General features: G+C 59.2%; 1 protein-coding gene and 1 pseudogene across 1 annotated transcript in view; both read left to right on the top strand.

The window, feature by feature from the left end:
* Positions 1-1588: 1588 nt before the first annotated feature.
* On the top strand, positions 1589-3145 carry LOC105825574 (annotated as a pseudogene).
* Positions 3146-5032: 1887 nt separating this feature from the next.
* The window catches only part of RHOF (ras homolog family member F (in filopodia)), a 13212-nt gene continuing 5898 nt past the window's right edge, over positions 5033-12346 (top strand). The window contains exons 1-2 of the mRNA XM_012663550.1: positions 5033-5170; positions 5442-5529. Coding sequence (XP_012519004.1) covers positions 5033-5170; positions 5442-5529 — 226 coding nt within the window. The remainder of the gene's footprint in view (positions 5171-5441; positions 5530-12346) is intronic.

Raw genomic sequence — 12346 nt, forward strand, 5'->3', positions numbered from 1 at the left:
CCAAGAGGCTCCACACAGCTGGAGATGTGTGGCCCTTGATCTCTGACTCCCTCCATGTGATAGCTAGTTCGTGATGACTTTGAACTCTTTGGGTCCAGGTGTCACCCATCAAGCAGCCTCTCCTATTTGGGCCTCAGCTTCTGAGTCAGATCAGCCCTGCCCCTGGGTACCCCACGCCGAGGTTTGGGAGAGCCTGTGGGGCTTAACATGGGGATTTTGTTGGAGGCATCTTTGTCCTTAATCTAAGGGAGGCTGTAAGTCAGCCGAGGGTTGGTGCTGGTGACCTTGGGTGAGTGTCTCCCTGTAAAATGGTGATAATGATGCCTGCTGGATAGGGTGGTGGGAGGATTAAGTGTGATTAAGGGGGCCGTCCTCCCGGGCGGGCTTGACACTAGTTGGCCTCCATTGTGACCATGATTATTGCTGGGAGTGGCTGCAGGGAGTGGGGGCTGGGCTGTCTTGAGAGCTCCTCCCCGACCAGCCCACCTGCCAAAGCACATGGCGCAGCCTCAGGGCAAAGGGAAAGTGGCTGGCACGGTTTTCCTCCAGAATAGTTTGGGGCTGGGTGAGAGTAGAGGCCTACCCCGGCTGTTCCATGATGGGGTCATGATTTGGACTCACCCACCCGTGGCCTGGTGAGAAGTGACTCGCCCAAGGTCATGAGGTCACCACTAGTAGAGCCAGGATGGGGTTCCAGGTGTCTTGACTTCCATCCCCAAGCCTGTGCCCGTGGCACCCCCCGCCCCAGCTGTCTGGGTTATTTTGGGCTCCCTCCCGTGCCAGCTGTCTGCTGGCCTCACTGTCTGCTTGGAAGTAACCAGTGTGGTGCTGTTGGCTCCTCCCATCTTGGTGATCTCTGCCGGGAGGGAGGGGTGTGCCCCACTGCACCCTGCCCCAGACTCCCCCCGCTGGCGTTTCATCCTCGCCTGGGAGGAGCTGAGGAGGTTCACGTTGTTGATATTTCATGAGCCTCCCCCTCGGCCCATACCCCCATACCCCTGAAACCTAGTTTTCAGTTTGGCCCTGCCCTTGATGCTCACGTGGCCCTTCTGCTGCCGGAGAGGGGTGTACCTCCCTTTGGATGGAGTCCTTGGTGCTCCCCGTGGGGTCTTTACCTCCCACTGGCCTCTGATGGCTAAATAATTGATTTGTCTTCTCCCAGCTGCGCCCTGGAGGGCTGGGCCAGTTCCTCCACTCCCGCCCTCAAGCCAATTAGGGAGCAATTAGGTGCTAAACTGTGGTCTGTCTGGATGTGATTCTCCAAGTGGAGTCTGGGACCCACCTAAAAGGATTGTACCCTTCTCCCTGCTGCTTCCCTCTCTTGCCCACCTCTTTCTCCTTTTTGTGTCCTCCCCACCTCCATATCCCTGCCCAGGGCAAGGAGGGGCGGGGCACTCCACCCGCCAGTCCCCTAGCCAGTCACTTTGTGAGCTTGGGGCGGGGCCGCTCCTGGCGCCCGGCCCTGGGGCCTGGCAAGAGGGCCACGCCAGCGGAAGGGCTGCCTGGGCTGGGAGGTGGCTGAACTGGCCTTACTACTGGGACGCCAGTGTCCCCGCCTCTTCCGGCCCCTCCTCCGGGAGCCCTGGCATGGAATATGACCTTTCAGACCCTTAGGGTGGAGACGCAGCCTCTGCCTGGGCTGTGAAGAGAGGCACCCCCACCGTTCAGGTCACCTGGGTCCAATACTGTCTCCAACTGGCCTGTGACCTCTGGCAAGTTGCTGCCACGTGCCATTAGGAAAAGGAAGTTAGATGATACCTTTGGAGCTGTTGGAGTTTGCTTTGTGAAGGGACCACTCCGGAGTGGTCCTCCCATCCCCACCTCCCCAAGTGCTCATAGGCAGCAAGGCCTGGGGTAGTCCTCAGGAGGACAGATAGACAGTGCGTACTCCCCTGGCCACCTCTGTCCCTGACAATGGCTTCACCTGCCAGGGCTCAGTGTCTTCTGCCTCTCATGGGAGGGCACCTCTTGGGTGTTCTGAGGCACCTCAGGGACGTGGGATCCCTAAGCATCAGCGTGACCTGGGCCGGCTGGACTTTGTTCTGGAAAGACAGAAGTGGACGGGCCCCTGTTGCTTTCCTGAGTCTGTGTCCCTGTTGGCCTTCCTGTGGCACAGGTCTCCATGTGTGCACAAGTGACTTTACCCCACAGATGCCTCCTGGCAGCTCCACTAGGCTTCTGTGTCCCAACAGTTTTTGTATCCAGAACCTGCTTAAAGACTCTTTCTTGCCTCCTGCGACTCTCAGGAATTGCCGGTGAATAGGAGAAGAGTGACACGGGCCCTCGGAGCCTCTTGCAGGTAAGGGAGCAGGCTGGCGGCGGGCAGGCATGGCCCACTCCGCAGCTGGCCCGCCTGGCCTCTGAGGAAGCTGCGTGGCTGGCTCGGCTCCTGGGTATTTTTAGCTACAGATGCAGCCCCACCATCACCACGGGAGCCAGGTCCAAACCAAACACGCTCCAGGCCGGCCAGGGCTGGGGTTCTGCCAGCCTCCTGGCCTGGCAGGGGTGGGTGGGCAGGCTGGGGCAGCGTCAGCTGTTCTGCCTGGACCAGAGCCAGACTGGGGAGATGCACTTGTGCTCATTTCCTCCCCTCCTCCCTCCAGTTTTGTGCAGGCCTGTGCTGTCGTAAGTAGAGATCATAGCCCCATTTCTTGGATGGAGAAGGTAGGGACTGGAGGTCTGAGAATTTTGAGGACAGTCAGGAGCCCTCCTATGGGCTCGGGTGGTGCACTGGGTTTCCAGTGACCCTTCTGAGTGAATCCTCCCCGGACCCCTTGCAGATGGGGCAGCCTCCCTCCCCCCTTTGTTCCCCAGTCCTTCCCTGAGGCAGCTGGAGGGCAGGTGCCTGGGCTGGCTGCAGGGGGGTGAGTGTCCTCCTCTCCTTCTCAGGTGACTATCACTCCACCCTGGCCTGGCATCCTCCCCATCCTCCTGTTGGTCCTGGGGACCTCACTTCTCATAGGTCTCTGGACCTAGTCCCCTCCTCTCCTGCCATCTTCAGGGCACCAGCTAATCATAGCTCCCTGCTGGTCACCCCCAGAGAGCTCCAGGCCTGGCCGTGGCTGTGGCTGGGCTCCTGTCCTGTTCAGGAGCCTTCTGTCCACCACCCGCCTTGGGCTTGGCAGTCATGTCCTCCATGGTGTGACCCCGCTTCCCCTGACAGCCCTCCCTGGCCTCCATCCTTACTGTCCAGCCTCCACAGAACCTGGGGATGGCTTTTTAGCCACCTTGCACTTGCCCAGGCTGCGTGCCCATCCTGCCCCCACTGGCCTGCCCTCCGACACTGCTGAGCTTAGTTTGTGTGCCAGCCAGTGCTTGCTCACCCTCCCTGAGCCCCACGGGGTGGTGTCTGGTCTCTAATCTTTTTGCATCCCAAACTCTATTAGACTGCTTCCCCCAAGACAGCTCCTCCCAAGCAGGAACACAATTGCTTCTCAATAAACGTGTTGCAAAAAGGAATGGATGGCTTGCTGTAATTTGTGGGGATGCTTGACCCAGAGGGTGCCCCTCTGCCCAGTGATAGGAGGGGGCTTCCCCCTAACAACCTGGTAGGGTGGGTCCTGGCCTCCCCTTCCCTCTCTGCTGAGTGTCTTCAGCTTCCACGGGCAGTCACTGCTGCCCCCTGGCGGTCAGACCCTGCCTTGCTCCTGCTGAAAACCTTGACCGGGCGTTTATGGAACTGCCAGGTTGGCTGTTTTCCTCCACAAAGCGAGGTTTACCTGAACTTTGCTGGGATCTTGAAAATTGGGAGTCTTTGGGTTGGGACAAGAAGCTCCTGAGTCCTGACAGCCCCTCCCTGAGGAAACTACGTGAGGTTATTTGCCCTCCAACCATGCTGCTGGAGGGGTTTTGTTAAAAATGGGCTCTACCTACCCCAGTTGGGAGGACCCCACTGTCACTTGGCCATACACTAATGCCCATCTACCGCGGACAGACTCTGGGGGTCTCTGCCACCCCTGACCACTCACCTGAGTGGTGCAGGGGACAGTGGGCCCGGGGTGGCAGGGAGGGAAGGGATGGGGGCCGCGGGTGATCTCAGACAGCTATCCTGCTAGTACCTGTACATAGTAAGTGCTGTTTTGGTCAGAGGATGGGAAGGTTCCTGGGATGAGGGACATGTGGCTGCCAGCAGAACATTTCCTTAAATTTCTTGGGAGGTGTGGGGGTTACCAGTCTCCAAAGTCCGGGGGGGGGACCCAGCTGATCTCAACTAGATCTACCCCAACCTGCCCCCTCCCCGACGGTGTCTTGCTCGGCTCACTTCTCTGGCCCCTGCTGGGAGGGGGCGCCTGCCCTCTGCTGTCACCTGCGCCTGAGCGGCCCGCGCCGAGGCGACTGCCCGGCAGAGGGCGCCCGGCGCCCACCCTGCGGCCCTAGGAAAGCGGTGCAGGTAAGCGGAACCCAGTTCCCCGCCGCTAGCCGCACGTACACGGGGCCCCAGGGCCAGAGCAGGTGGGCAGGCGCGACCCCCAGGCAGCGTCTTCCGCGGCACCATCGTCGCTACCTCCTGCGGGGAGCCGGCCGGAGGTGGACTTGCCCCAGAACACGGCCGGGGCCAGGCAGGGCCAGGGGCTCCTCGAACCCGGCGCCGTAGCGCAGCCCGCCCATCAAAGGGCCCTGGCGGAGGCGGCCGAGCCGGCCAATCAGAGGGTCGCTGCGGGGGCGGAACCTGCCAATGAGGGGCGCCCGGGGTGGATCGGCCGAAACCAGCCGGCTGCGCCGGCGGGTTGCGCACCGTGACGCGCGGGGACGGGGATGCGGATGGGAGCTGCGTTTACGGCTGGGCACCCCGTTTCTCAGGTGCCTCAGTTTCTCTGGGACTGAGAGGTGGCCACCCAGCGTTGGGACTGTAGCGTAAAGGAAACTGAGGCGGGAGGTCGGCCCGGGAGGCTGCCTGGCGGAGGCGGCGCCGGTTCCGAGTGGGCGGGGCTTCCCTAGCCCCGCCCCTACAACCGCCCCCGCCCCGAGCGGAGCGCTCCGCTCCGGCTGCCGGCTAGGCGCGCGCGGCCGCCAGTGCTGCCGGCTCCCGGCCATGGACGCCCCCGGGGCCCCGGCACCGACCCCCGCCCCGGGCCCGGGCAGGAAGGAGCTGAAGATCGTGATCGTGGGCGACGGCGGCTGCGGCAAGACTTCGCTGCTCATGGTGTACAGCCAGGGCGCCTTCCCCGAGGTGAGACCCCCGGTGGGCTGGGGGCGGGGATGGGCTTGGGACCGCCGCGGCGAGGGACGCCCCCCAGCCTGTGCCCAGAGGCCGGACCGCGGGGTCTCTGGCGCCCCGAGCGCAGAGAGGCTGCCGCCACCCCGGGGCGCCCCCTCGGGAATTCCGGAGCCCGGCAGCAGGGTTGAGGGAGGCCGCGCCGCGTTGGGTGAGGCTGGTGGGCAGTGGGGGTTCGGCTGGGCTTGGGGCCTCCTTAAGGACCAACCCGCCCCTTGTCCCGCAGCATTATGCCCCGTCGGTGTTCGAGAAGTACACAGCCAGCGTGACCGTGGGCAGCAAGGAGGTGACCCTGAACCTCTACGACACGGCCGGTGAGTGTCTGCCCGAATCGTTCCCCCAGCGGGGCATCCCCGGCCGCAGGCCTTTGCGGGGCCCTGACTGCCCCTCACTCCTGGGGGCCGCGCAGGGGCGCAGGCCAGCAGCCGCTGGACCACGGCCAGGCTGGGTGGCCCTGGAGGCAAGAGGGCCTCCGTGGCTCCGTCTGTAAATGGAGGGCGTTTGGACCACGTGAACTCCCGGCACTGCTGTGCTGAGGGCCCAGGGCTTGTTCCTCTCCTGTGGTTCTAGAAAACCATGGGTTGCACTGAAGCGCCCCATGGTTCCAGGGATGGTGTGTTACCTGCTGGGGTCTCCGAGGACTCTGGGGGCTGCATATTTGGGTCCCCTGCTGCTAGGATCGCGTGGGCTGCATTTCTTCGTTTGTGGCTCTGGGCTACAGGTCAGAGCCTATAGCTCCAGGATTCTGTGGCCTGCAGTGCTGTGTCCTGAAGCTCCAGGGTCCTGTGGATGTGAGTTCTGTGTCCCCGGCCTCTGGGATTCCATGGACTGCAGTTCTTGCTTCCAGAATTCTGTTGCTACAGCTAGTTCTGCGCTTTCCTGGTTTCCTGGGAAGAAACCAAACCGTTTTAGAAAATAAAGTGAGGGAAGGATCAGAGCTCTAGGGAACATAGGATCAAAATAAGGTTCTACGTGCCCCCTGCAGCTTGCCACACAGTGGATCTTATGGATTTATGTTAATTGTATTAGGATCATCAGAGTCAGTGTTGTGATGGGTGGGGGGGGTGAGAAGACCCAGGCTGCCTTCTGGGCTCCACTGACATTGGGAAGCAAAGGTTGAGGTCTGTAGTGAGGCCTCACCCAGCCTGTGTGACTCAGTGTTTAGTGACCTGTGTGGAACCACGCCAGCAGGTGTCCCTTCCCCTGGCAGCCAAGCCTTGCGTGTGTGAAGTCTCTCACTGACCAGACTGGAACCAAAATCCAGACACCCCCAAAGCCCCAAGCAGACCCTGGAGAGGGTCAGAAAAGGGGCTGCTCCAGCTCCAGATCTATCCTCCGTTCCTGACTTGAGCAGGTCCTACAGTGGCCTCTGAGGACCCCACCTTGTTGGATGAGGGCCCTGCAGTGCCACCTCCAGAACAGAGCATGCCTCCAGCCCGGGTCAGCTGGGAAAGCCAGAGGCTTCAGAGGAATCCCCACGGCATGGCCCAGAGGGCAGTAAAACTCATGGTCTGTCTGGGACACTTACTTCACAGGGAGGGGCAGGGTCATCAACCCCACTTTGTGGGTGCGGGGCCGGTGGAGCAGAGACATTGCACAGCAAACCGAGGCCCTGGGAGAGTCAAGGGAGTTTTCTCTCCTCCTGCCCTCAGAGCCTCTGCCATCTGACCAAGAGCTGGGACCGCTTCTGGCCATTCTGGCCCTGCCCAGAGGAAGATGCTCAAAGAACATGTCGTGTAGATTGTGGTGGGGGGTGGGGGGTCTGAAAAGCTGCTAATTGGCCTAAGAAAGAATTTGTGCTGAGAGCTGCTGCTGGAGGGGCAGGGGAGCTCCTGTTGCCGGGGCCATCAGCGGCACATGACCGCTGTAACGGTCCCATCCACCATCCCATCCCATCCTTGCCACCTGCTTTGGAGTCAGACCTGGGCTTCGATGCTGGCTCCATGGGCTATGTGTCACTGAGGATGTCTGGGCTTCAATTTCATCTGTCATCAGGGCTGAGATAGTGGTGGGGATTATGTCATGTTAATGTGATGTACAGCACTCCATGCAGGAGCTGGCGCTCAGGAAGGACTCAGGAAGTATTGTCATTGTGACTTTTAAAAACCCTCCTGCTGTTCCGGCCCTCCCCAGCAGAGCCCAAGCTTGTGCTTTGGAATCCCTGGCCCAGGCCGCAGCCCCGACTGGCCCCAGCAGCCGCAGAGAGGGCAGCTCTCTTTCCTGCAGGACTCTTCTGAGCAGCAGAAAAGCAGCGCGGTTTGAGCCCCCCAGTGAGTCCCAGGGCAGTGGGCTGGCCTCCCAGTCAGCAGCGTGGACCAAGCAGGGGTCCTCAGGGGAAAAGAAACCTGGCTGCCCCTCCAGGGTGTCCCGCTGTGACCAGGGAGGCCCTGCTGGCAGTTGGAAGTTCCCTGGCGGGCGAGCGAGCAGTGTGAGGAGACAGGTCTTTCCTCTTACGCATGCAGTGCTCACCGCAGCGCCTGTCACAGGGCAAGACTCGAGAAACGACTGTGGAATGAATGAATAGCAACTCTGAACTCGGAAGATGATTCTCCTCTCCTTGTGGGGTGGGCAGATATCAAGGGAACATGGCAGAAAACGATGGCCAGGTGACCACCTAGGGCAAGACAGAGCCTAAAGGGGTGAGGGGCATGGCCAGGCTGGAGATGAGTCTAGTAAAGGTTTTTGTAGAAGGTTCTAGAACCCAATGAGCTAGACATGGTGGAGTAGGAGGGACTCTTTCCAACCAATGATGACCAGAGCTGTGGGACAAGGGGTAGCTTGTGGGAGGTAGCATTACTCAACACCCAGGACTGAATGGTGGCCCTGGGCGGTGCCAGGACCCTGCCCACAGGGGCCCACATGGAAGGCCAGTCTGGCTGCTGGTCTCTGTCTGCGGAAGCGGTTGCAGACACCACGGCGGTGGGAGGGCGGGTGGCAGGGCGGCAGAGCCCTCAGTGCTCAGAGGTGAGGGGAGGGTGGGGTCGTGGCACCCGCTGCTCTCAAAGCCAAGCCCGGCCCTGACAGCCTCAGAGGCAGGAAGCTGCGGTGAAGCTGGAAGTTTCCTGGGCAGAGGGGAGGCGGGGGCAAGGTGGGCTGCTAAGACACCCACTAGAGACTGAGCTCACTGGGCCTTGGGGTGGGGTCCAGGGCTGGGGGTGCACAGGATGGGGTGGGGGTTGCCCCAGGGAGGTGGGGAGCTGCAGTCACCTGCCCAACCTGAGATGGGAACAGTAGGAAAAGTGGGGGTGCAGAGGAGTTGCTAAGACAAGGAATCAGGGACAGGAAGGTGTCGTGCGCCTCAAGAGCACTGGAGGCCCAGGGAGAGCTGAGACTGGCCATGGAACCAGAGCGCAGCATCAGCTCCGGCCGGGCAGCCCCAGCCTCTCCCGTCTCTGGGGAGGAAACACAGCCGAGTTAGTAAGAGCGGGTTCCTCTTCTGGCAGCTTCCCCTCTCACACTGCCTGTACCTTCCCCTGACCAACGCCCTGGCCAGGGCTGGGAGCCACCTGCCCTGCGTGTGTCCTCCGGCAGACCTGGGGACTACTGTGGCCCCGATGATACTCTTCTCTCCTCAACCCAGCTCCAGGCAAAGCCCCACCCCACAAATACGCCTGTGTGAGGCGAGAACCTCGCTTCCTCCCAGCCCTGCAGCGCCGCCAACTCCAGGAAGACAGATAGCTTCACGGGGAGCTTGGCCCAGAGGACTTTTCCCACCAGAAACAAATGCATCCTTTGCACACAACTCCGGGGCTTTTATAAACTCGTAAGCCCATCTGCAGAGGCCAGTGGGACCCCTCTGTGACTGTGGGCAGGTGACTTTGGCTCCCTAAGGCCTTAGCATGATTGTGGGTAAAGTGGGGGAGGGTAATAGTATCACCTGTGGCTGGGAGGCCCCCCAAAGCGTGTGACTGCAGAGATTGTGGGGTCAGACCTCCCACCTGGGCTGTTAACTTCCTGTGGAAGTTTCTGTTTAAGTAGTTGCCACAACAGCAGTGGCTCAGCCTTTCACTTTCCGTGTCAGGAGCAAGGTTATCGCCGCCAGTCCCGGGTAAGGAAACTCAGGTCCAGAGAGGGAAGGTGCCAAGGACTGGAATGTGTGTGAGCGGCACCTGGCCCGCCTGACTCATGCAGCAGGGCATCTGGTACACTCCACCCCGGCCAAGGAGGCACGGCGGGAGCAGCACACGGAAGTGCCTCATCTGCAGGTCCCTCGTGGAGGCGCACACTGAATCCTGGGGACAGCTGCACCTGGCCAAGGCAAGCCAGGAAGGCAGCCTGGAGGAAGAGCTGGCATCTCTTTCTTGAGATGGCTGTGTTGACAGCCGTTTTCCCCACCTGGCCAGGGGTGGGACATGCAGGGTGAGGATTCTTCCCTACCTTCTGGGCGAGGCTGAGAGAAAGGCACCTCCATAGCCCTGCCTGTGGTCCTCTGTCATTTACAAAGTTTCCCCTCTGCTGTGTGACCTTGGGCAAGTCACTTCAGCTCTCTGTGCTTCAGTTTTTCCACCTGTAACGGGGATAACAATAGCGTACCTTGAGGGTCGCTGTGAGGGACGATGAGTTAGTGCAGGTAAAGGGCTTTGAATGGGGCTTGGCATCTGATGAGCAACCTTCCCAGGTACATACTGTCCACATTAGCCATCCTTATTGTAACTGTCACCAGGGCTCACCTGCCTGTCACATCTGCATCTCACAGATGAACAGACTGAGCGCCAGAAGCCAATTCCCAGTCGGCGGGCGGGGAAGGCTTGCTGGAGGAACCGGCGCTTGCAGGGTGGCCTGGCAGGCAGCGGACCTTGGGGACAGAGTTGGCATTCCAGCTTGCAGGGTGCTGCCCCTGACGATGACAAAGGCCCCCTCAGCCACTTGGGCTCTTAACAGGAAGCACTTTCCCCGCCCTGCTGACCTCGCGGGGCGGCTGCTTGAGTTCACACAGGTCAGGAAGTGAAACGCCCTCACGACGCAGAAGGGCCGTGTAAAGCCAGAGAGACTGCGATCGCACTTTCTTCACCGCTCGGTGGCTTCTTCCTTCAGTCACCAAATGAGCACGAGCTCGCCTGTGTTCCAGGGGGTACGACTGTGAATGCTACAGAGGTGGCCCCTGTCCTCAGGGGGAGACAGACAAAAAAGCCCAGAAAAATACCGTGAAGTCAGGAGAGAGACGTGCCGTGAAGCAAAGTGAAGCCAGGTCGGGGGCAGGGTGTGAAGGAGGCTGTCTCAGAGCAGCCGGTAAAGGTCTCTCGGAGGAAGTGACATTTCTGCAGAGACCTGAAGGAAAGGAGGGAGCCAGCTGTGCTGCTCTGTCCGAGGAGCCTTCTGGAAGAGGGAACAGCAAGGGCAGAGGCCAGCTGGGGGGCCGGCTGGCGCAAGTGCTTCCAGCCCCCTCCGTGGTCCGACTTCCTCCTTCAGCCCACTGGCCCGACTCCTGCCCTCACCACCTCGCGCGACACCTCGAGTCCTGATGTCACCGCGGACTGTAATTGCCAAACCCAGAGGGCTCATCTCAGCCCTTATCTCTGCTGAGTTCGACCAAGAATCGAACTTGAAGACAACTGTTAGGCAATATCTACGGAACGCCTCCTGGGTGCCAGGGGTTATTTTTAAGGACAGACAGGGTCCCTGCCCTCCTGGTACTTACAGTCTGAGGGGCAGACAGTGAAGTAAGTATCTAAGTACAAATTGTGGCAGGTTGATCGAGAGAAACTACCTACTGGGGCCAACTGAGAGACAAACAGGGTGGGTGTGACCTTGGAGCAGCGAGGAAAGCCTCGCTGAGGAGCCGTCCCTTAAACCCACGGCGAATCAGCCACCCAAGAAATGGCAGGACGGTCTGAGCAGGGGGGGCCCCGCTCGACAACCACAGTCATCCCTCCTTATCTGCGGTTTCACTCTCCGCAGTTTTAGTTGCTTGCAGTCTGAAAATATTATGTAGAAAATTCCAGAAATAAACGGTTTATAAGTTTTAAACTGTGCGCCATTCTGAGCAGCGTGATGAAATCTCGCGCCGTCCCACTCTGTCCCCCACACCCCGGGTATGAATCCTCCCTGCGTCCATCGGATCCACGCCATCCGCGCCACCCGCCCGCGAGCCACATGGCGACCTTCTGTCTTGGTTATCAGATCCGCTGCAGCGGTATCGCGGTGCTTGTGTTCAGGTTACCGTTATTTACTTAGCAGTGGTCCCTGATGTTGCAGCTCTTTTAGAATTTGTCTAGCGGGTTTTCTGGTTCTCGCCTCCACAAAAAAAAAAAAATAGTAATAGGGGCCCCTAGGTCGGGCGCGGTGGCTCACGCTTATAATCCTAGCTCTCTGGGAGGCCGAGGCGGGCGGATTGTTTGAGCTCAGGAGTTCGAAACCAGCCTGAGCAAGAGCGAGACCCCGTCTCTACCAAAAAATGGAAAGAAATTAATTGGACAGCTAAAAATATATGTAGAAAAAATTAGCCGGGCATGGTGGAGCATGCCTGTGGTCCCAGCTACTCGGGAGGCTGAGGCAGTAGGATCGCTTGAGCCCAGGAGTTTGAGGTTGCTGTGAGCTAGGCTGACGCCACGGCACTCGCCCCAGGCAAGAGAGTGAGACTCTGTCTCAAAAAATAATAATAATAGTGGCCCCTAAATGCAAGAGTAGTGAGGCTGACATTGTAATTGTTCTATTTTATTATTAGTTATTGTTAACCTCTTACTGTGCCTAATTTAGACATTAAACTTTATCATAAGTATGTACGTATAGGAAAAACATAGTCTATATAGGGTTCCGTACTGTCCGCGGGTCTGGGAACGCGTCCCCCGTGGATGGGGGACTGCCGCAATTGTTCACTCCTGCTGTACTTGTAAAAGAGAATGAAATATCTATTATGCCATAATTACGAACCCTGCTGTTACATCTTAGAGGCCTAGAAGCTATTTTTGCACAATACAGAACAAAATAGCGGGTGAGCGTGTATAAGCAGAAAGAACACTCCACCTGGAAGCTGATGACCTGGGGTTCACTCGACACAGTCACTGATTCAGTGGCCTTGGGCAAGTCACTTCACTTCTGTGAAACTCAATTTCTTTATATGGAATGGGAGTATTCATGATTTCCCTATTATATCAGATTGTACGTAAGGATTTCTTTTTTTTCTTGAGACAG

Source organism: Propithecus coquereli, unplaced genomic scaffold (assembly GCF_000956105.1).
Source record: "Propithecus coquereli isolate 6110/MARCELLA unplaced genomic scaffold, Pcoq_1.0 Scaffold81, whole genome shotgun sequence".
NCBI lineage: Eukaryota > Metazoa > Chordata > Mammalia > Primates > Indriidae > Propithecus > Propithecus coquereli.